This window comes from Falco peregrinus, chromosome 1, assembly GCF_023634155.1.
Source record: "Falco peregrinus isolate bFalPer1 chromosome 1, bFalPer1.pri, whole genome shotgun sequence".
NCBI lineage: Eukaryota > Metazoa > Chordata > Aves > Falconiformes > Falconidae > Falco > Falco peregrinus.
The window spans coordinates 34,053,832-34,078,536 of record NC_073721.1 but is presented as its reverse complement, the minus strand read 5'-3'; the positions used below and the strand labels follow the sequence as shown (position 1 = coordinate 34,078,536).

Sequence of the window (24,705 nt, the reverse complement as noted above, 5' to 3'; positions counted from 1 at the left end):
GTTCATAGTTGCCAAAATTGTTGTCAGAAAGAAGCATATCCTCAACTTTTCTTTTTAGAAAAATCAATAAGGCTCTCAAACTCTCATGAGAAAGGGAAAATGGAAAAGCAATTAAGGCAGAGTCACCAGTCTACTGACAGCATGAATAGTCAGATGCATTGTCCTTCGAGATGCACTGAATATATGTATAACTGTTACATGTCAGGCAGGCTGTGCTGGTGGCTGGTGCGTGTGCACTCAATTATCACGCGAGTGGCCTTTTGCAGTGCAGAAGTTCCTTCTCATCTTTCCTAGCTGGTTTTAACACGTATAAATTTACTGAAATGTGGTAGGGAGGTTTAACAGCCAAGATCAGTTACTCAGGTGACAACAAGGAGTGGGACCTTGGCGACACTCCAGCACGGAAAGCGACATGAGCATTGCCACCAGTTCAGTTTGGGACACTTGGTAGAGCATCAGCAGTGCATTGCAGCAGCAGACTTCAGGACAGGGTTTTTGCATAATACTGAGTGTTCTGGTCTTAGGAATGGCCAGAACTTAATTTCTTCTTCTAGCTGTTAATTCTGCCCCATCACATCAGCTCTGCTGTTCAGGGGTCCCAGCTTTTTTTGCTTTGTGGAGTGACCCTCATGTGTGGTGGCTTGTCTAGTCTAGTCCTGGCCTGGTGAGTGTGGGTGGCCAGGAGACAAAATAGCAGTGAATATTCATTGTTGGGAACTGGATTTTAGCCTTTCCTGTGTCACGCGCATCTTCTGTACTGTTAGGAAAACTGTGAAAAATAACATTTTCTCAGGTGATAGCTGCTTATATGATCCAGATAGTAGAGGACAGGGTTTATTTAAAAGAGACTGGCCACATAAGTTAAGTTGCCTTACTTAAACACTTGAATGCATAGAGAGATTTACGGATTATTCAGTGGTTCTGCTCCTGTTAAAACCTTGGAAGTACAAGGTACATAGGAACACATAGGGCTGGGTGTTTAAAAATACTGGAAGAAAAGGTTATGAAAATAGTGTTTTTAGTGTTGGTGGCTAATGCAAACATATTTTCAGGAGTGTCTGTGAGAGTTTACTCTGTGTGTACAATGTGAGTAACTTTCCCATGAAGAGTCTGTTTCTTGAGGAAGCGGGCAAACCTCTTAGCTGGGCATCTACGTTCCTCGGTGGAAAGTCACTGGATCTGAAATCAGCACTGCTTCTCTCTCCTTTTGTCCTGGCTGGGCCGGGGAGTCTGTTCCAGTGGACAGACAAAATGTATGTGCTGGTTTGTCACTGCTTTCCTGTGATACTATGGATATTTTAAGGCCACTGTCACCCTGAATTGAAGTAATGCAGACCCCAGTTGTCTCAGATATTTTACATTACACATCAGTTGTTTCACCCATAACTTAACATATTGGCAATTTACTAGACAATACAAAAACCTTAGGCAGGTTTGATTTACTTTTGCTTCTTAATTGTATTTTCAGGTGGTCAATATTCTTTTTTCTGGCAGTGAAGTGTTTTCAGGGTCACACTCAAACACCCTTCATATTTTTGCAGGTACAGAGGGTGGCTTGCAAGACGCTTTTGTTATGTCCTTTTTGTGCAAGAGAGGGATGTTCATAAGGGTATGTTTGCCAAGAATCTGACAGAAAATGTGCTGAATAACAGCAGGTAAGATAATGCAAAATAAACTTTTTTTTTTAATGACTGATACATTATAATATGGTTTAAGAATTTGGAAATGGCAGGTTTTGAAAATCAGATTATTTAAAACGTTAGAAGATACAGTATCTGCAGCACAGCCTTTCAGGACTGTAGTTTGCAATTTCTGTTTGAATAGTAAAAGAGGGGGGATTAGGAATTATGAATCTCCAAATGAGTGATAATAGTGGGTGGACAGCAGAGAGTACACAGGAAAATAAATTGCGACATGGTAACTTTTCAAATGTTTGTTTAACTAGTTAATGTAAATACATGGGACTGAAGTCACACTGCAGCCATTGGAAATTGACAGTGTTTCAGAAATAAGAGGAAAACAGCATTTCAGAGTACCCTGAGTGTACACCCAGAGCGTGAGGCAAAACTGGGTAAAGGCTATGGCATAAAATACCCACCCTTTATTTTGTGCAGCTTGTTTTGTGTTTCATATACTGCATTGTAAGTGGGACGTTGAGCCCCTGATCAGCTATTAAGGTGTCAGTTTTCCCATGGACACAAAGAAATTCAACCGCATGCCCACTCCTTGAGTCTGCTTTTGTCAGAGGGCACGCACTGCCTACATTAACATTCCTAACTCTCCTGAATTTTTAATGTTCAAGTCCCATCTGTAGATGATAGTATTGCTTTGGAAAAGTAAAGCAAACTGTGTTGTGCCATAGTTATGGTGTGTTAGACCACTTAATCTTTCTTAGCCTTTATAAAATCTAGTTACACTTTGTAAAACTGAGAATTCAAGGAGGAGTATACTGTAGAAGTGCAGAATAGCAACTGCATAAATCTGTTTGAGGTAAGTGAAATTGCCATGGCAGGAAAAAAAATACTGAAAACCAGGAGATTTCAGCTCTTCTTTCTGCATTTTTAACCTCACTTACTGTTTCTGAAAATTGGCAATCACTTAATATCATACCTGTGAACTGTGTACAAACTCTTTTATATGGTCAACGTTCATCCGTCATGCACCTTTTTAATCAGAGCTTAGAAAACTGCTGAATTAAATTCTGTGCATTTGGAGTATGCAGTACTTCAGCGTGCATGTTCTTTTATGCCTGCAAGTTACTCCTATAGTAATATGCAGCTCATTCCCAGCAGTAGTTGTCTGTGACTTAAACTCTTTTGTTGCAGGACTGTCTCATAAGTTTTACTTTTTAATGTTAGAGTCCAGAAGGCCATTGTAGATGAAGCTTCTGAACCAAGTGCTCCAGGTAGTTTTGCTCAAACGGATCCCAAAGCCATCAACAAAGTGAAGAAAAAAGCTAGGAAGATTCTGCAGGAAATGGTAGCAAATGTGTCACCGGCTTTAATCAGGTAAGAAAAATGGCTCATCAGTATTGTCAATGGGTAGAAGGACAGCCAAGCTCTCTGTATTACACCAGCAGAGCTTGTAACACATTATTCATGAATAATTATTCTAAAAAATAATACATTCTTCATACAAATCCCTTTTCTAATGTTAACTAATGAAGTGGTACTTACTTTTCATTTTCAGATGGAGCAGAAACCCTCCACCTTTTCAAGGGATAAGTCTTATGATAAGATTAAATACAGACAGATTGTTTTAGTTTTAGTTTTATTTTCTCCTGAAACTACGTTTGGTGCTAAAGCTTAGACCAGTATTAGTATGTTTTGTTGTTTCAGACTGATACGAGCGACAGCAGCTAGCTGCAGCATCTTAGACTGTGAAAGACCTTTTTTCCTGTATCCCACTGAATATCATAATCTGTAGTTATAAATATCTCAGACAGAGTCTTGTCTTTAAAAAAAAATCTTCTACTGTGGTGTCTACCTTTACTACTAAGGATGAATTTGCCTCTGTCATGTTCCTAGTCCCTTTCACCAAATTCTGTGATGCAAACCCTCCATTTTTTAACTGTATTAAATTCCCCCACAAGACCAGACGTGCTTGTCACCTAACTAGCTTAGCTAATTAGAACTGATCACAGGAGCTCCATTAACTTGCCCTGTATGTAAAGTGGTCTGTGCCCTTTGAACAGCCTTCACTGAGGTTTATGCTAACAAGTTTTGTGTCATAACTGCAGGAGGCTAAAATGTGGTTACTAACCATGGCTTAGCTGATAGGCAAAAAATGTTATGCAATTTGATTGATAGTAATTTTGTTTGAATATGAAGTAATCAGATTTTATGGCTTTGCTTTTAGTCATATACAAGCATTATAAAATGGAGGCAGAAATGAATGAAGTTTTTTGAGTTGTGTTTGTTCTTCTTTCAGGTTGACTGGCTGGGTGTTACTGAAGTTGTTTAACAGCTTTTTCTGGAATATTCAGATCCACAGAGGCCAAATAGAAATGGTCAAAGCAGCAACAGAGGTAAGGGAGGGTGGGAAAGAATCTAGTAGGATAGATTGCTGATGTAGTTTCTGTTAACGTTTACAGCACTGCCTCTTCTTAGGAGAGTTCTGCTAAGTCTGTATGGAATCAGATTGTAGATAGATAGAACTCTCTCATATCTGTGAAATAGTGTTTGTAATTACATGCAATGCTCTTTGAGTTGTGTAACCTAAAAAACTACGTGAACTCTGGTTTTACCTTTGTTTCAGGATCAAATTTTAACTATCAGGCTGAATGATTACCTCAGATAACCTGCATCCAGCATTATTTCTTTTTTTGTGCTGAGGCAGCCAGTTATAAATTAGTAGATCTGTTTAGGATTTTTCATTCTTACCTTAAGTTGGAATAAAAAGCTTTAAGAAATAAACTTTTCCTGGTTTTTACTAGCAGTCTGTTCCCAGTCCTTCAGTATTTATTGAAATTGATCAAAGAGCAGGTGTGGGTGCCCCATCCCTGGCAGTGTTCAAGGCCAGGCTGGATGGGGCTTGGAGCAACCTGGTCTAGTAGCAGGTGTCCCTGCCCATGGCAGGGGTCTGGAACTAGATGACCTTTAAGGTCCCTTCCAACCCAACCCGTTCCATGATTCTATTTTCTTTACACTCAAAGGAAATGATTCTTTTTGCAGGGTTCGCCTTAGAAAGATGGATTAGATAAACGAAACAGAAAAGGTTCTTACTGTTTTCTGTTACCTTTTGATTACAGTGTTTGGGAACCCCACTGTTCATAGAGCCTTGCTGATATCTAAGAAACAGCAGTACATTGGTGATACTGATGATTTGGCCATATCCCTTTAATTGTTTGATTGTTATCTCAGTACTGTGAGTCTGAAGAAACTGGGAGTATTAATCATTGTTAATGTAATGAATACAACTGAAAGCTACAGTCAATGAAAATTAAGAAGTACAGTTGACTGTAATGTTCTCCCAGTCACAGCTGAATGAAAACCAGAAGTAAGCAAACAAGCAGAAACTAGCATTGGTTCTGATAATATGGTAGTTCTGATAATATGATGCTAGCAATCTCAATGATGGATTTTAAGAAGGAGTAATATTATGCCTTTTTTACCATCTGTCTTCTCTCTTTTTTCCGCTTCTCCCCACCATAGATGAATTTGCCTCTCATCTTCTTGCCTGTTCACAAATCCCACATTGACTACCTGCTCCTTACATTCATTCTTTTCTGCCATAACATCAAAGCACCCTACATTGCTGCAGGGAACAATCTCAACATCCCCATCTTCAGGTAATAACCTGTTCTTATCTGGAAAAGACTGAGGTGGGGGATCTTCAGGTGACCTATTGTGCTATGTATCTTTTGTCCAAGTATAGTCTGAGTATTATTGGGCCATCATGTAGAACTTCTTTGGTTCCTACTACATGCTCAGAGAGACAGCATAATAAAATCCTTCTGAGAAACTGTGTCATAACCTCAGTAGGTTAAGGAGGGATATTCCTTTCTTCTTGGAGTCTCAGAGTGGGTAGGTGACTAAGGAAAGATGAGTATGTTAAAAAGTGTTGTGAATGGACCACTCTTCTTCATGAAGTTTAATGAGCTGGCTACTGGGTGGTAACAGTGCTGAGTGAATAATACTTTGTGGGAAAGTACTCCAGTTTGGTCTGTGTTTAAATTACATTTCTGGTGGCTGAAGAACCTAAGGTCTGTTAGGTAGTGTTTCTGTGAGGCAGATTTTGGAGATAACTCAAAAAATAAAATGATAACTTTTTCTGAAAAGCCGCTGGATATTGCAGGAAACGAAAGAAGGGGGATACCCTAACTTAGAGATTGTTCTGCACTGGTAGGTGTGAATGATCCCAGTAAGGCATTCAAACTCTATAAAGTATTAATTCCAATGCTATTTGTTAGGCCTAGCAGTATAAAAGAAAGAGAGACTAGCATAAGTAATCTAACATCCCTTTAGACGCTGGGAACCCCGAGCTGTGCAGCATCCAGCAGGCCTCCCTCCGCACGCTGCATTCTGTGCGCACCCTTTTCTGCAGAAAAGGTTACCCCATTTCAGTCACTTGAGCTAGTATAGGATTTTCTTAGAGGAAAAACCTCTGTTCATCATTTATTCTGTCAGGCAGAAAGGATGTTCTCATGAGAACTTTTTGCTGCATGGTTAGATAAAGGCAAGGCTGCGCAGGTGGTGTAATTGCTGGTACCCAGTGGGAGCTGCTGGCAGGCTCCTCTGTCAGAACTGGCCGGCTGAGCTGATCCCGTGGCCACGGGACTGTGCAGCACGGTGTGGGCACGAAGGCTGTGCTGTATGTGCAGCACGGCACAGGCTTGGGCCAGCCTGGGTGAGCTGTTACGTGCGTCACTAGCATCTCCGTGTACCACAGCCTCCCAGCCAGGTCACTGCAGAGGTAAGTTGTCTGTCAAGGGGGTGAAAGGCAGCAAGACAGTGTAGAGAAGCCTGCTTAAGTTAAACGGAGTAATACTCGTGTGGTCCCATCATGTGCGGATAGCGTAATATGGTTTCATTTTTGAGAATTTCAGTCATTTCAGTTCCTGTTGTGTGCTAGGAGTTTTGTGCTGGACATGTAGTAGTTTCCTGCAAACTGAAATCGATGAGTATAATTCTTCTTTATTGTGTAGCACACTGATCCGCAAGCTAGGTGGATTTTTCATTCGTCGAAAGTTAGATCAGAGTCCTGATGGTCGTAAGGACTTCCTCTACAGAGCTTTGCTCTACGTGGTACGTATTTCTTGTCTTTATACAGGTAGTGTTTCAGTTGGGTGGCAAGAGGCAAAGTGAGTTCCATCAGTCTGGGGATGTTTTTTACTGCTTTGAATTTGTCTTACGTTTCATGCTGCAAAAAAAAGTATACATTTTTGTATGAAGTTTTTAGCATATAGAAAAAAGATTGAATGCCCAGCACCTTTGAGGACAAGCAGATTTTCACCTTGTGTAATCCTTATTAAAGAAAGTGGAATTAATACTCTCTGAATTAATGTTAAACTTAAGCCTTGTTTCTCCAATTTATTTTGTACTGGGACATATCTACACTGATTTTGTTAACTTAATGCAAGTCCCTGTTTATGATGGGTTGGTGTAATCCCTTGGGCCTTGCAGTATAATAGCTGTATTTGAGTCTTGGAAGATGGGGTGTGCTGAGGAATCAGGAGAGGCATATGCAAATCAGCTGGATCAACTGCTGCTAGAGATGCTGTTCTTGAACAAATGGCATTATACTGCTTGTATATTCATGCAAATTCAGTGGCGCTTTGGTCTGGGTTTGTGTCAGGCATTAATTATTACTTTTTTGTTTTCACTTGTATTCATGCCAACTCATGATCTTCCAATGTTTTAAAAAAGAAATGGTCGCTGACAGTATATTTCAAATGTGAATTTGCCGGTATAATTAGATACTTATTTTTACCTCTTTTCCAATCCTTTTGTATTCAGCACATAGAAGAATTGTTGAGACAGCAGCAGTTTTTAGAAATATTCTTGGAAGGCACACGGTCTCGAAGTGGAAAGGCATCTGGAGCTAGAGCAGGTCTTTTATCTGTGGTGGTGGATGCTCTCTTCTCAAATGCTACTCCTGACGTCCTAATTATACCCGTGGGAATCTCTTATGATCGTATAATTGAAGGTCACTATAACAGTGAACAGCTGGTAAGAGCAAATGAACAACTTGTTTTGCCTAGGAAATGTTCTGTTTATATGCAGGACAACGTGTTACGTAGTTAAATAATGTCCTAGTAGTCTTCTGTCACATGTACTTGGTGTTAGTGTTGAAGAGTGTGTGAATCACAAAACCTCTGTGATGGGGACTGCTGAGGTACAGATGACAGACTTCTAAATGCAAATTCATGACACAACAAATAGTATGTTCAAGTGGATATCTATGGAAAAAGTAGTTCTGTAGATATACTTGAATTTACGAGGTATGCCTAAAGATTTGGGCTTGCTTTGTCTGCTGTCACATGCATTTTAATTCTAAACATAACCGTTTAATTGCAAATGAGAAAAAACCCCAGAACAACTACCTATTTTTTTTCCAGGGCAAGCCGAAGAAGAATGAAAGTCTTTGGAGTATAGCTAGAGGAGTCTTCAGAATGCTGCGGAAGAATTACGGCTGTGTCAGAGTAGACTTTGCACAACCGTTTTCCTTAAAAGTAAGTTTGATATTTTGAGGATTCTTTTGAATGTTTGACATTTTTGATGTTTCAATAGTGGGACACGTTTATTTTTTTTTTTCTCCTTGTGGGTTGTCATCGGTAGCGTTATCTCCTGAAGCCCATTTCAGTGGGACAAAAGCATCCCTGTTTTGCTGCATGTGTGAGTCTTTGAACATGTTTGTGTTAAGCTGAAATAGTCTCTGAGTTGATATAAAGGGTTATGTTAGTTTTGAAATGGTGTAAATATTCTTACTGGGGATCTTTGTTTTGTTTTAACAAATGGTCTTTAAAATTGTTTGACATTTGAAGAGATGACACATTTGAAGGAGACATTTGAAGTTGAAGGAAACATAATACTGTTCTCCAGTTTTAAGTGATTTAATGGCTTATGCTGTTGTTGAGGAGGGGCATTTATGTCACTGGATTTTAAAAACTGCTAAGCAAATTAGTAGCTATAAAAGTATCATGGGTAATGTATCATAAAAATCTGCATATTCTTTGAAAGTCATGGTTTGTTATTAGTTTACACAACTATTACCTACAGTAGTTCACCAAATACTGTTGTGTCGTGCAGTAGTATGTACCTTCACTTTTATTTTCCCTGTTCTCTGCAGAATCTGCTGGTACTAATACCCAATTTACCTGCATTTCACTAATCTGTGTTCTGCTACATTATACCTTATTTTTAGTGTGACTTTAATAAGATTAATTACTGTAACAACAACCTACTAGAACATTATTCAAATTAATTAGGTGTTCTTCTTTCTGCCCTACTTCTCTCAGAAAAGCAGTGGGTTGGAGAGCTTTGGAGGGTTCAATTACCACAGCATGAAATTGTTGTGACTGTCTGCACTGCATTATAATTAGCGTAGTAGGGAAAAGATGTTAATTCACTTCCAAAGGAGAAGGCTTGGGCTATTCTTGGTAGGGAGTTAGCAATTGTTCTTGGATCAGTGTAAGGAAAAGAAGGTTATCTGCCCACTTAATCTAGTGAAATGCTAATCACTCTACCTTCCTAGCAGCCTCTGTCAGGTCTCATTTGTATGTGTATTCATTTTTGTACTCCAGAAAGATAATAAATGGCACACATTGTTTAAGTGTGCCTAACTAAGATTTGCAGAAGTGTAACTATTTTTAAATCGAGGTAGTTATGTTGCTGCAGGTTTTTCTGAAGGAGACTGAGCTTTGGGGGTTAATTTTGAGTGTCTGCAGTCCTGTGAGCACAGGCTTAGGAGCAGAAGAGAGTGAGCTGGCTGTGAGAGTCTTCTAAGCAGCTTTCCTGGAAGGAAACTGTTTTCCTGACCAGCAGGTTAAGTGGCTCTTTAGTTTCCCACATCAGTCTTCATAGCAACTGAAAGAACACAGCGTCCTGAAAACAGAGTAATGTGAATGCTAAACTGTAAAGAGAGGCTTTTGAGAAATTTGGGATTCAAGAATTCCCAGCATGTAGGACCTTGCCTGCTTCCTGGGTGCTTTAGTTTGTGGCACTATGAGGGGTCTGTCTTGCAACTGGAGTCTCTATGCTAGGGTTTACCTTTGGAGAAGCTCCTTATCCTGGTGTTTGAGGAAAGAAGCAGCAAGTAATAATTACAGTGTTGCTTCTGAATGGATATTAGACTTTGCTCTCACTCATGTTAATGAAGGCAGTTCTCATTAATTTAATCGTGGAGAAGCTAGTCACAAAAGAGTTGTTCCCAGCAGGGTGCTGACAGGGGTTATGCATTGTTTTTATTGCAATGTTTTTCATGAAGTACAGATTCCTTGCAGTAGAAAGTCTGCCTTTTCATCAAATAAAATCAGAAGTGAATAAACTGTTGAAAACTTTTAATTTCTTTGACCTTATTACTGCTCTTTTAGCGTGAGCTATTTTTAATCACAGTTGAATTTTTGAATAATTGCCTTTTTCATAAAATAAAAATACCAGTTGAATGCAAGAATAGGGTGGGAAAAGTACAAAAAAATAACAAGTCTTCTCTTAACAGGAATACGTAAACAGCCAAAGCCAAAAACCTGTGCCTGCTCCTCTTTCTTTGGAACAAGCTTTGTTACCGGCTATACTTCCATCAAGGTAGAGATTTGTTTGGGTGCTGGGGAGAGGGAGGACAAGTTAGGGGTTTTTGTTTGCTTGTCTTTTTAGTGTTCTGCGCTACATTCTGAGCAGTGCTTGAACTCCTCAAGGGTGATCTAATTGTGTATAGAAAAACTACAAACGTAGACAATTGTAACTGCAATTTATAATAAGAGTTGCATTATTTCGGGGAAGCTCTGTTTAAGCTCGAGGAGGCTTTTTTCCTTTTTTCCTTTTTTTATTTTTTTATTTTAATGACCTCTGTTTGTCTAAATTTTATGGAATAACTTAGGGAAAAAATGACACAATGAAAAATGAAGGATTTGGTTTTAAACCTCAGAAAAATTTCAAGTAGGTTTTGGTATAATTCCAAAGTAAATAGGACCTGGGCGTGAGTACCCCTTACTCAAGCAGGTGACTGTCACTCAGAACTGCAAAACTGTGCTCAAGGGCTAGATCTGCATTTATTACACAGATACACATTTTAGTCGAGGTCTTTTCTGGACATGTACAACCCTGTGTGGCTCTAGTAGAGACAACCATTTGTCTTTAGAAAGTTGTAGATCCGTACAAAGATCCATTTCTAGTTTGTACAGGGGACTGGGCTGGAAACTACCTTTTAGGCAATTTGCTTAATCTACTGTTTTCATATTCACTGAAGGGAAGAGAGAAGTGACATGCAAGTGATGTAAAGGCAAAGTCATGAATAGCCGTAGGACAAGGTTGTGATTTTTCTTTTGATAGTCTTAGCTGGGATTGTTGTTTAGTGTGAAGAAATAATCAGAAGTTGGTAGATACTAAAATTTTTGTGGAGCTTGTTATGCATAACATTTTTGTGCCTTTACCAGACTGCGTAGTGATGTTTTGCACTGTAGTTCAGTTAGTGTATTAAAAAAAAATGTTATTCCAAATTATTTTACATTTTGATCAAAATCTAAATGTCATAATGTGAATTTTTATTCTGTATTCAGACCTAATGGTACTGTAGATGAAGGTACAGAGGCCTCTCTGCCCAGCTCCAGGGATATCACCAGTGAACCCTTCAGAAGAGAGTTGATATCCAACTTGGCTGAGCATATTTTGTTCAGTAAGTGTCACACTATGACTATCAGCTGCCTGTTACGTTTTGCTGATTGCCAAACAGTAAGTTAGTTCATGCAATGTCGTACTTTCCCAATTCCCTCCAATCGGATGGTCATTTCATGACTTGAGATGCTCTTTGGACAATTTTCCATCCTTTGCCTCCCTCCCTCCCACCTCTTTCTGATTAAATACAAGCTTTTTATTCTGATTGCTTTGTTAACTTTTGTATTCCTTGGACTAGTATGCTGAACTTGCTGTACTCTGAAGTGTTTGACTGTCATGCTGATATGCTGGTTTCTTATCACTTCATATGAGAGGTTATTGCAGAAGAACTTAATGCAGAAGTTAATGGCATTATTTAAGACCGTACTCACATTAACTCATCTGTATGCATGAACCACTGTTGCCAGGTTTTATAGATTGTATGGTGTATGCTTCAGTCAGTAGATCTGTGATTTGTGATATGAGATGCAGTACTTAGCTTAGTAAACATTTAAGCTTTACTCGGCCTTCTTAGTTCAAGTTAATTGATGAATATTGTTACTATATAGACATGATACACTTTGTATTTCATTCAGAAGGTACAGGTCTATGCCAATATCACTTCTTTTTTTTTTTAAATAATGAGTACTCTTTCATTTGTAATGATGTTCTGCACTTCTCAGGTCCCTAACCAGTTTATCTTGTTTCCCTCTAGCTGCTAACAAGTCCTGTGCTGTGATGTCTACACACATCGTTGCCTGTTTGCTGCTGTACAGACACAGGCAGGTAAGGTTTCCACGCTGCTTAAATAGCCAAACTTTAAGTTTAGTTAAACATAAAATTTTAGCCTTTACTTTAGCCTTGTTAATTAAACAGTATGCATTATACTATTATATGATACTAATAGAAGAAGAAAGACGTGTTTAAATTAAAGTGGATTTCAGGTAGTCTGAGTGCTAGTATTTTAATTAGTAGTGGATACTTGAAGATAAGCTGTTGTTGAATGGGAGATAATAAATATTCATGTGGAAACAGATTTTTGTAATTCAAAATGTAGTTAAGCTTTTCTAAAGAATACATGGTTTCGGTTCATTGCGTTAAGGTTTTTTTTTTTAGATCTCAAACACATTCGTCATTGAATATGCTAGAAACTCTTCTGTTAATTTTCAAATTAGTTTCGCTGGTCCTCAATACTAGAATATTATATCACAATGACATAATGGTACTAATGTTTAACTGAAGGCTTGTGCGTAGGCCTTGGAAGACTGTTTTTTTCCTTGTACAAGTGTGTTTTGCGTTTTTTCTGCAATTCTTTCTCCCTGTAAGCTGAAGCTTTTATTGCACATATATTGAGAACAAATTGAAAAATATTGGTCAGATGTGTAATCTTGCTTGTTGAGAATAGGATCATTATTCCCATCAGTCCAGTCTTTATAATTTCCTAAAATAGTGGGATCAAAGAAGCATTTTGCATTGTGATCTGAAGCCATCTTGACAAAAAAACAGGGAAAAGAAGTGCTTGAGGCAAAGCTTTTCCTCCTGTCCCCAAACAATTGAATAGTTCTGTTAACTACAATATTCCCAGATAATTGATCATTCATTTTATAGCATAAGTAATAGAAATGCGGTATCTCTGACACATTCTTGAAGAACAGCTCAGGTCTCTGCAGGTCATGAAATAAACCAAGAAGCAAACAAAAAACTTTCATTCCCAAATACCTGCATGGCTTTAAAATATAATTGCATGTAATAAAGAACCTGTGGACTATTGCAGCAAATTCTCCATGGGAATAAATTTTTCTAGTATGACTGTGGTGCTTTGGATTGTTGACAATTATTGTATTGTTTATGTGTTTGCTAGGTATGTGGTTTACAGGTAAACTCCTGTGCAGAAAAATTTTTTTCACTGTGTGATTCTGTTTCTGTACCTAGGGAATTGATCTTTCCAGGTTGGTAGAAGATTTCTTCTCCATGAAGGAGGAAGTCTTAGCCCGTGACTTTGACTTGGGGTTTTCAGGGAACTCGGATGATGTTGTCATGCATGCCATCCACTTGTTGGGGAACTGTGTAAATATCACAAACACTAGCCGAAACAATGAGTTCTTCATCACTCCCAGCACGACAATACCTGCTGTCTTTGAGCTCAACTTCTACAGCAACGGAGTACTTCATGTATTCATTAAAGAGGCCATTATTGGTATGTTTTGAAATTTGCCAAGGAAAGACTTTCTTGTAATCCATGAAGTCAAAATATCTGCACAAAGAAACTCATCGGTTTTTCCTGTAATTTACTTTTGTATATTTCTTCCCTCCCTGCTTCAGCCCAAGTTTACCCTAACAAAACCAATTTTAAAGTAACCTTGTGTTTTGTTTCTGGAATTTTCTCATCGTCCTTTATCTTTCATAGAAGTTGGTTTTTTGTTTGTGTTTGGTTTTTTGTTGGTTTTTTTTTTTTATTGGTCACTGCTATAGCCAAGCCACTATCAGAGTTTTGAGCCACCATGGCAAAACATGTGCTTTATTAAGATTTTGTTTCAATTGACATTAACTAGACACAAGTAAAATAGCGGTGAATTCTGTCTTTATTCTTCAATTGTATGTGTAATGTTGGATGGCTTTTAAGCCTAGAAATAGGCAAAACAAAAGTTTTATGTTTCCTTTGCTATAAAACTCTTCGGAAAAATAAACTTTGCTTCTGTTTGTTTCTGTTCTAGCCTGTAGTCTTCATGCGGTTCAGAGTAGGAGGTACAGAAATTGTTCCAATGGTGCTTCTCCAAGTTTGATTAGTCAAGAACACTTGGTCCGAAAAGCTGCAAGCTTGTGTTACTTGCTTTCTAATGAATTTACTGTATCTTTGGTAAGTAATTGCTTTGATTGTCCATGTTGCAAATTTTGTTCCACTTGTAACTGTGTATATTACTTTAAAACTAATCGATGCTTCAAGTGTCACAGTTCTAATTACACAGTTTGCTGTAAGTACAGTCTGGTGGTAGTGGGTATCAAGAGGCTGAATATAATTTGAAGGAGGAAGATAACATTGATCCCACTTGCTTCAGGGAGGTGTCTGAACATCTGAATGGCTGTGGCTCCATCAGAACAGTTCATCCAAAAGATGTCAGGCCTAAGATAACAGGTGAATTAACTTGCCCCAGCTCCTGTTGTTTCCTTGTTTCCTCGGCAAGGTGTGACACAACCAGTTGGTCTGGTTTTAGGGCTCCATGCTGACTGGAGTGCTGAAGTGGGTGATGCTGGGATGAGCCTGCAGCACTCCTGCTGCGCTGGCATGAGGCCTTTCCCGAGAAAGAAGAGGGGCTCGCTCGATCTCTGTCAGCTTCCCACAACTTGAGGCTGGGCTGATTAACGCCTTCTAACAGATTTTGTGTCGCTTATGTCATTAGAACATCGCAACTCTATCTCCGTTCTGCCCAAACTATTTAAATATTTTTTTACATATATACAAGTCTTTGAGAGTACCCAACTCATACAAGTTTGCACAGATGATTGGAATTATGCTGGGAACTAAGGCTCCAGATTCTAAAGATATTCTTGATTTGCATAGGAGTGCAATAGTCACAGTGTGTCACACCTAGTACTTAGTGGCAGTTTTAAACACGACCTGACTTTGGTTTTTGTGTTGTTACAAAACACTGAAGAGACCTGATGTTATCTCAGATTTCAGACACTGTATGCTTACACTCTGCATACTTGCAATTTTAAGTGCTAGGTATTTTTCTTTCTTATGCATAGAAGTTACTTGGAATTCTGGAGATTCTTGAATTCTTACATTTGTACATGTATCTCTGACTTGTGCCTTTTAAAATGAAGCATAAGCTACTTTTAGTGTTTTTGTCTAGGCAGTAACGTAGCTCATAGCGTGGGGTTCTTTAGTAATCTTATCCTTCTGCTTTCGAAGTTAATAATTGATTATTTTTTAAACTTAAAAATATTTCCTACATGATTACAAACAATGTAAAAGAGGTTTATGTTTTTTTTAATTCAGTTTCAAAACATATAAAGGAATTTCTTGAAAGTGTGCTTTCCTTTAAATTCCAAATAAATCACTGGTATGGGTCTCAATGATTTTAGTTTTATAACTATTTTATTCCAGAACTGTTAAAATAAAATTTGGTTAGAGGTGATTAAAGGAGGGGAGAGTATTTAATGTGTTTTTCTACCAGTGTGGTGATAATGCATTTCTTAAAAAAAAAAAAAAAATTGGGCAAATTTTAAATATCCAATTTCACTTTAATTTTTTTAATGTCTGCCTGTTTGCTAGGATAAACATAAGAGTGGCGCATTGGGATTATGCTGGTAAAAGTTTAATAACTTAAAAGGAATAATGCTGCTGTATCTAAACCATTCATACTTAATGGGGAACTGGTATTGCTATAATGGGTATAATGGATGTGATTTTTTTTCAGTTCATTTCTTTTATGTTGTGCAGCCTTGCCAGGTGATATATCAAGTTTGCCATGAATCTGTGGAAAGGCTGATACAGTATGGCATTCTTCTGGTGGCTGAGGTAAAGGCATAGAGATACTAAATGAGCTTTGTTTCTTGTACTTGACTTTAGCTGTAAGTGGTTTATGCTTCTGATTTGTGAATCTTGTTCTAAATATATGCTGTTACTGAAGGCTTGGAACAACAAGTCCAGGACTGATACTACTTCATTCCCACATTTGTAAGCGTCAGACATTTGAATATAGTTATCCTGTGATGCTAGGAATGACTCTGTGTGTAATTTCATTGTTCCATTAAACCTACTGAGGAAGACACATTTTTTATACTGTCTTGTAAAATGGGGGTTTATTTTATTATTGGAGCCCTTTCAAATTGTAGCATAGCTACATGGATGTTTACTTTCTACCATACATGAGTCAGTAGTCCAGATCTTCTGTCATTCTTTTATTCCTTTGCATCGATCTTGAAATTATTGTAAACCTCCTGCGCTAGCACAACTTGCAGTTTCAGGGATGTCCTAGAGTTGCTGTGTGGTGCAATCTGCCAGAGGCATACAGTGTAAAGAAAACCTGGGGAACAGAGGGCAGTTTACTCCGTTTACCTTTCCTTTCCAAACGTTTTTAATGCACAATAAACAAACCTTGGTGCACAGGAGGAAGCAACACAATTTAAAGAGGCCATGAAACAGGAGTTACATATTTGGCTGCTCTCTTCTTGCAGCTCTGCAGTTTCAAAGGAGGCTAGAGCTGCTTCTGGTGTATTTGTTAACGGCCACTGCTTCACTCTAATCTTACAGCATGCCTTCTGATACGTGTTTCCATTTTTATTATATGTAAGCATAGGTACTATTTACTTGATATACCTGGATATTGAACATTCTCCTTTGGAGTTGCTACTGCTTGCTTTTTATCTGAACTACTGACATGCCATGTATTAGATTGTAATCATTATTAGATAAATCCAAAAATGAATGCTAATGAGAGGATTAGGAAAAATCCTGTATGTTCCATGCCTGGTGATGGATAGGGAAAATCGGTCTACTCAAGCATGAGACCTGTCCTGAGGGTTCTTCTGTAAGTTTTGGTTGCTGAGCCTGGTACTTTGCTGTTTATAGCTGGGATATAGATAGCTGTTATGCAGTGTGCAAATATTTGCCCGTCTTGTCTGATACACATCAGCAGCACAACATTTGAATGCTTAAAAAAGAGATATATCTTGTCAGTAAATTTCTTAAACTTAGAAAGCCTCTGCACTTGCTTGCTACTTTTAAAATGTTAATAATTTGCATAATGAGTGGAAACACTGTAAGCAATGGTTGTTTCATGACTTCAGACAGGTTGGAGATGTTTGTGGGGTTCTTACAACCTGTTCTCAAAGAAAGGTCACTAGCTTCTGCCCCTTCCAATTATTTTAGTTTACTGCTGACACTAACACTCTGATAAATTTCCCATTAAATTGAGCTAGATTGACCCATGTTTTTTAAAAATTCTTTTCCTATGATTCTAGTGTCTACTTCAAAAATTAATAAATATTCATAATACATAGCGAACACTTTGTGTTTTTTAAAAACTTATTTTTTGACCTTTGCTTCTTTCAAAATAAAACATTTGGTCAGAGTGTAAGATTGGAAGGATGTCATTCTTCATTTGCTGCAGAGGCCTTTTTCTTTGTCTTGAATATTAAGAAATTAACACATCTACAATGTGTCTGTTACCCATTTAGTTTTAATCTTGCCTGATTCCCATTTCTGAATGGAATAACCTTATGGGGGTCTTTCATCTGCGACTTAGCACTGGTGACCTCTGAAAAACCTTTCTGTTCTGCTGCTTGAGCAAAACAGATAATGGTGAATGATTGGCACTAGGCTTCCCTTATTCTTTCAAATAAATGTGTGTTTACTATCTCTTAAACTAATTTCTGAAGATTTATTGTTGAAATTGAATGTTACATCAAATATTGATCAGTCAGGTGGAGTATTCCTGTTGCCCCTCAGATACTGTACATCTGAACTTCTGACACACTTGCACTAGCGTAATCAAGGTTTAATTTTTGGCCTTTGTGATTAAAATGGGCTCATTGTATACCAACCAATATCTCACGTGGGGTCAAATGCAAGAACAGCATCATTAGAGGCAGTAACTTACCACTTCCAAATAGTAGTTTGTAGCATTAATCGAGATTTTAACTACTCTAATGTAATAACACAGAGTTTACTACTCTGTCTTGTAGGCAGCAGTAGTACGGAGGTTAGGAGCATCCACATCCAGATAGCGTCTCAACTTTTTGTCCTCACACAACTGAAAATACTTTCTTGGCAATTGCTGCTGCCTGATATCTTGTAGGAAGGTCCAGCCACACTTGAAAGATTTTCACTATTATGTGACAGGAAACTAAAGAAAAACAGTCTTTTTAACCAAATGTCTCTTCTCTCTGCTTGTCCCAACCTTCTTTATAGTTGGGTCTCACCTGCTTTTGTTAAGTATTAGTTAATGAATGGACTAAGTCAGATATGATTATAAAATAAATCTATTGTTTGCCTGGATCTGGATTTTTTACCTATTTACCACCTTATCTTTCAAATTTAAGCAGGATGATCAGGAGGATGTTAGCCCCAGTCTTACAGAACAGCAATGGGATAAAAAACTCCCTGAGCCGTTATCCTGGAGAAGTGATGAGGAGGATGAAGACAGTGATTTTGGAGAAGAACAGAGAGATTGCTATCTGAAGGTAATATTGTCCTAAGGCTAATAATGCTGAAGCCTGTTGCAAGAGATACAAACTACTTTGCTAGTTTGGGAAGGTTAATGATAATCTGTTTCTTTTTGCTGGTTTGCAGTATTTGTCTGTTGTATTTTGATGCAGTCAGTAAAACACCTTTCCTTCCCATGAGGAAAACAGTTGAAAAAATGTCAAATAATCTTATAGAGAGATGGAAGGGCAATGGTTAGCATAATGAAAACTGATAAAGGCTCAAGTACCTTAGTGTCTAAATCAGGGGTCCTCAAACTTTTTAACCAGGGGGCCGGCACGCGGATGCAGTGGCAGGCAGTCATCTGCGGCTGCTTGGTTCCCCCTGCAACCCCCGGCCGGGGCAGGAGGTTCTGTAAATACCAGGGGCCGGATTGAGGACCCTGGGGGGCTGTATCCGTCCCGTGGGCCGTAGTTTGCGGACCCCTGCTCTAAATGTTTTATTCTTTACTGATGGCACACACTCTAAAAGGGGTGCATCCAGCTGGTAATTATTTTCAGCCTAAATTTCACTTCATAGATTGTTCATGTTGATTTTAGACGTATTACCGTTTTTTCACAGAGCTGACACAAGCACTCTTTAGGATACCTTTTTGACACTTGCGAACTTATACCCATCTCTGTGGATGTATGGCAACCTGGCTGCTGGCTGCAGAACTTCATGATGTCTTTAATTTTAACTTAGGAAAATAGTTATTAATACCCTGCAGGAGAAAAAAGTAACATTGATCTGTGATGTGCAGTGCCTATTTTGTCCCTTGTAGAAAACTGCTTTTTTTGCTATGCTTCCATAATGTGCTGTGTTGTGCCCCCGTATTCCTTTTTGTACTAAGAATTATTTCAGCTGCCATTTTGCTGTGTACTGTGTTGCAGGTAATTAATATTGTTTCCACTGGTCTCTGTCACCTAAGCTTCTGTTGCCCTTTCTTAGGTGAGCCAGTCTCAAGAGCACCAGCAGTACATCACTTTCCTGCAGAGGTTATTGGGACCTTTACTGGAGGCATATAGCTCTGCTGTCATCTTCGTGCACAATTTTAGTGGTCCTGTTTCAGAGTCTGAATACCTTCAAAAGTTACACAGGCACTTAATAAACAGGACAGAGAAGAATGTTGCTGTATATGGTATGTTACACTGGTTTTGGAACTGGATTTGATTCATTCTGTGTTCCTCCTAATACAAGCTAGTCCAAATTCAGTTGCAGTTTGTTTATCTCTGGGGTTTCTTTCTTACAGCTGAGAGTGCTACCTACAGTCACGTGAAAAACGCAGTGAAAGTTTTTAAGGAAATTGGGGTAAGTGTTCTGTGATCAAGGCTGGAGACTGTTAAGTTCCAGTTTAATAATGAGCACAATTTTGACAATTCACAAAACCTGTTCAGTGTCAGTTTAAAATCTGTGAATATATCTGTGCAGAAGTGTTGTGGGTTTTGAGCATTCCGCTTTCTTTAAGGCTCAGGGCTGCAGGAGAAGAGCACACTTTGCAGAGCAGGGCACTTCTTGCCCCTGAGAAAACCTGTCTAGGTGACTAGACATTTTTATTCACAGTGAATGAAGTTCCCCTGCTCTACTCCATGTCCTTATTGGACACCAGTGCTGGAAGAGTTGGAAGGCTGAGAGCAAGCTCTGTGCTTAGTAATAGCTACATTTAATTTTGAAGGACTACTTAAATCTTCAAAAAATTATTAGTTACTGAATTTTAGCTTAGCAGTGATTGGTGGTCCCAGAGAACCATCCTAACAGACCTCTGGTGTCCACCATGAGGATATAGGTGTTCTTAAAACAAAGGATTAGTTTTGCACTTTACCACTAGCATTTTGAATTTTCAATCACCTGTCTAGATTTTGCAGATGAAGGGGTTTTGTTTCATCAGAATGACAACACTTCCTGAATGCCAGATGGGATTTAGCGTTATAATTTTGAAAGCATCAGCATTTAGGCAAAGTATTGCTCGATAAGGGTTTTGAAGTCTCTGTCTTTAAATTCTGGTGTATTAAATAATCTAACAACAGTTAGCTTGTTGTACAGGTATCTTCCTGTAGAGTGTGAGAGCTGCAAAGAAAGCACATAACAAATCCGTTGCTGTAATACTAGTTTATTCTGCTGTTGGAAAAACAGAACTAGGTAGCATCTGCTGAGCATCTATTTAGAGCATAGCATCTAAATTCTTCCTTTCAAAGTGCTTACGCTTTGAATTCAGGTGCCTGTTGAGTGTGTGCTTTATCCCTTGCTGTTAAGAGTTGGCTGTTTATCATATGCTGTGCTTATTCCTCGGTTTCTATTCTTCTGTATCACTTGAAGGGCTTCAACATTGAGTGAATTCTAATAATACCTGAAAGCAATGCCATCTAAGCCTTCAAGAAAGGAGAAAAGAGGGAAAAAAAGTCTTGAAAATGAGGGCAAATTTAGTATAGACCATTAAAATTTTATCACAAAAGAAGAGACCTTGAACATGGTGGTATTCACATATATTCATGCTGTGCTTTAGGTTTTCAGTCAGACGAAACAAAGGAGAGACACCATTTTGGAACTAAGCACTACGTTCCTACCTCAGCGCAACAGGCAAAAACTACTGGAATTCATCATGAGCTTCATGGTATTATAGACCACATAGAGCACCTTTGTCCAGGGACGTGAGGACAGGTTTTGAGGCTGTGTCAAAGCCTGGGGACATTTTCTAATCCTTCAAAGTGTAAGGTGCCACTGTCTGGGTAAGGCCTTCTTTGACTTGAACTACTGGAAGACAAGTGCCTTCTTATGTATGCATTTATGGGTTTCTTACAGTCTCAATCCTGTTGTAATACAGTGATACTCAGATGACACTTTGGATACAAGTTATTAAATGTGTTGCAAAAAAAATAGTAAGATAAATGATTAGAATTAGATTTAAATGAAGAGTGAAGTTTTATCAGTGTTACATTTTAAATACACTTTTAAAGACTGTAACATGCACAAATACACATATTGGTGATCTGTAGCTAACCCTGAGATCTTGAGTTTAGTGGCAACACAGCTTATGGCATAAACAAGTAACTTTCATTCCAATTCAGTTTTATTGTTTTAAATAAATGGTTTAAAACTTTTGCTTAGGCAGGATATATATTTCATGGATAAAGCCATAGTTTTTCATAAATGTTAACATAAATGCCAAAATTCTAATGAGAATTAACAGTTACAGACATCTGAGAATAATGATCATGTAGCAGATGATTGTGAAAAGAGTCAGCAGGCACACCTTGCACTATTGGAGCTGTGTAGTGCAGTGGTAAGCTGCACTAATCACTGCTGTCATGAATGTGAGAGTAGCGTTCCTGTTTTTATTATGGCATCTGTCATTCAGCCAGATGACAGGCAGGAGACGTTTGTCTGAATGTGAATATCTTGTAAAATCTTAGATTACTATTTAATTGAAAAAAGTTATTAAGTTTAGGTTTTGGGTTTTTAATTAATGGGATGTCAGATTTTATTTTTTTTTTTTTAGCGGAGTAAAGACTTGATTTGGTGAAATAATTTTTAATTATGGCCCTAAAAATTTCAGCAATAACATCTGCAATTCTTCAGAAACAAATGTTTATATTGTGTTCTGTTGCTGAGCAGATCTAAATTGGCATGAAGTAGAGTAACCTCTAGAAACAGAAATATCATAAACAATATACTTTTGCTTTGATCTAACTGACAAAAAAACCCACTCAGACAAAAGTGAATGATTATTAAATTCTGTCCGATGAAACAGGGCTCCGGTCTTGCGATTTAGTCCTTTTGCATGGAGGACTTGCACTGTAGATTTCATCTTCTCTTCATGTGAGTGGAGATTAGATTGCAACCTGTAGTCCTGTGGTTTTAGTACAGCTGATCTAGCTGAAGCAATAACTTGTTGGTATGTGAAGCTGGTTTGCTTGTGAAATGTGGTCTTCCTCATTTAGATGGCCTTCTGTATGAGGGAAGTCAAACATTTCAATCACTGCAGTGTTTCGCTTGATTCTCGTGTCCTGGCCATGTGAGCAGAAAATCCCCCAAACTTCTTCATGTAATCTCTGTTGCTTAATAAATATGGGAAAGCATACTTGAATCCCAGCACTTGCACTGTTATGCCAGCACAAAACCGATGCACACAATTTTAAGTTTGTGGCCAAGGAGCTTGCATTTGTACTGCACATTCGTCAACAAGAAGATTTCTGTAAAGTTTTTTTATTAAATGCTATTAATATTTGAAACCTGCAGTTTATTAGCATTATACTGTTAGCACTGTGAGATGCATGTGTTTTGTCACTAAACCAGGTGCTCTACAACACTTAAAGAATTTCTGAACCAAAGCTACATTAATATGGATAGAAACTGACCGTAGAGTCGCTGTTGTTCTTATGTCCTTCTGCTGTCTCAGCAGGATAGTGACTACATCACACCTAATTTGTTTTGTGAAGTCTACTAGCTATTTTGAAAACATTTTCATCTCGTACTAGCAGATGTGCACTGTTGGTTAACCTGATGAATGCTCTCGATACAACGGTTGTTGCTGATGGCTTCCACTTAATGTCAAAAAAAGACCAGGTGCTTCTGAATAACGAGCTCGCGTAGCTTACTGCATTTCAGTAAATCTGAAGTGTACTAACAGCAAAGATTGTATATAAAGATTTTTAAAAATGAAGTAATATGAAGCAAACAAAACTTGGGTCATTTTATTACCATTGTTCTGCCAACTGACATATTAGTTACCATAAAACCCAGGAGTACTGTGGTCACTGGGGTGTTTGGGCTAGGTGTTGCAATTAAGATAATTTATGGCTTATGTTAAAAAAAAAAAAATAACTCTGGTTAATATAAATCAGTGAGCGGGTAGGGTAATAATGCATGTGAATACACATTAATGAATAATTTGGTATGCAGAGGGAGGGGGCACCTCTAAAACCGGTTTAGTTTTGTATGAAAAAAAAAAACCTGCATGTGAGAAGCGAGTACTATGAATCATATGCCACTGGAAGCCTTTGCATTCTGCAGCAAGTGTGTATGTATACATATATATGCAAGTGTGTATTTTATGACACACAACAACTATGCTTTTCCCTGAAAATAAAGCACAGAATATAAAATTATCAGGCTGTAACAGTCAAAACCTAAACCCAACAGTTTTGCACTGTGTTTACACCTTCAGTGTCTTCTGATTTTATTAACTTCTCATGTTTTCTTTGCTGATAGAATGCCAGGTTGTGTTCATTTCAAGTTAACCAGTAAAGAAGAAAGGACTGGCCCTGAATTACCACAAATGTATCTTAAGACTCTCTTCTTACAAAGACTTACACAAGTCTCATCATTCTTGTGCGCGTATTACTCAGGTGTGCAAGTCTTTTTGGGCCAGGATCTTTCATGATACTAGAAACTTAATCTTTCCGTATGCATCCTGTAGATCTCACGTTTTTAGAGTGATGAAAACGTAGAATTCCACTTTCTGTGCCACCACAGCTACCCCGGCCCCCAGGGATCATAAATGCGTTAATACATTTACTTTCAACTTGCACTGCCATGGGAGGCATACCTGCCTTCTCTTTGGCAGCATAGGGCTTTATTCACCTATCTCTGCCTGGGAAGCATATATCACGCTTGCATTCAGCCTGCTCCACAGAGAGGTATCAGAACTGCCGTGTAGAAGAAGGTTGAGCTGGGAGGTGATGTAAGATACTGTTGCTCTTGTGTTTCTGTGCTAATGAGCCTGATACTGCTTCCTTGAGAATGTTACCACATTTTACCTGTTACATGTAATGCCGTGTCTGTTGTAGAAGCACAGAGATGTACTGGAGTCATTTTAATAAATTAAACTGTTTGCTAATACGACATTTAACAAGCTCTTCTACTGTTTGGGTTTTTGGGGGGTTGGTTTATTTTTGTTGTTGTTTGGGGTTTTTTAAAGTAACTTGCCAAGGTAATTGATTCAATAACTTTGTTCCATCCCAGGTAGTTTCTGAAATTAAACCATGAAAAACTTTTATTGTAGATGTATCTCTACCAGTGTATGTAGTGGAGCAGAACCATTTAAGAAGCAGATTGAGGTGACATCCTGACTCCTGAGTCACCGCCTGTTTTGTTGCGATGCAGAGGTGCCGTCTTGCTTCTCTGTTTTCCCCATCCCTTCAAGGCTCCTGTACATGGCTTCCTCTTTTAAAATTCCTCTCGCCTTACAGGGGAAGGGGAGGGTGTCAT

General features: G+C 38.4%; 1 protein-coding gene across 3 annotated transcripts in view; it reads left to right on the top strand.

The window, feature by feature from the left end:
- GPAM (glycerol-3-phosphate acyltransferase, mitochondrial) overlaps positions 1-24,349 on the top strand; it is a 45,480-nt gene extending 21,131 nt beyond the window's left edge. For 2 of the 3 annotated variants that reach the window (XM_055793903.1, XM_005239245.4), the window contains exons 5-21: positions 1,542-1,655; positions 2,859-3,008; positions 3,931-4,027; positions 5,154-5,290; positions 6,647-6,746; positions 7,458-7,670; positions 8,060-8,173; positions 10,159-10,244; positions 11,216-11,331; positions 12,025-12,095; positions 13,242-13,506; positions 14,024-14,166; positions 15,754-15,831; positions 18,357-18,497; positions 19,450-19,639; positions 19,751-19,809; positions 21,002-24,349. In XM_055793903.1, coding sequence (XP_055649878.1) covers positions 1,542-1,655; positions 2,859-3,008; positions 3,931-4,027; positions 5,154-5,290; positions 6,647-6,746; positions 7,458-7,670; positions 8,060-8,173; positions 10,159-10,244; positions 11,216-11,331; positions 12,025-12,095; positions 13,242-13,506; positions 14,024-14,166; positions 15,754-15,831; positions 18,357-18,497; positions 19,450-19,639; positions 19,751-19,809; positions 21,002-21,118 — 2,191 coding nt within the window. In that variant the 3' untranslated portion in view covers positions 21,119-24,349. The remainder of the gene's footprint in view (positions 1-1,541; positions 1,656-2,858; positions 3,009-3,930; positions 4,028-5,153; positions 5,291-6,646; positions 6,747-7,457; positions 7,671-8,059; positions 8,174-10,158; positions 10,245-11,215; positions 11,332-12,024; positions 12,096-13,241; positions 13,507-14,023; positions 14,167-15,753; positions 15,832-18,356; positions 18,498-19,449; positions 19,640-19,750; positions 19,810-21,001) is intronic. The other variant, XM_027789259.2, reaches the window with a different exon arrangement.
- Positions 24,350-24,705: the final 356 nt, after the last annotated feature.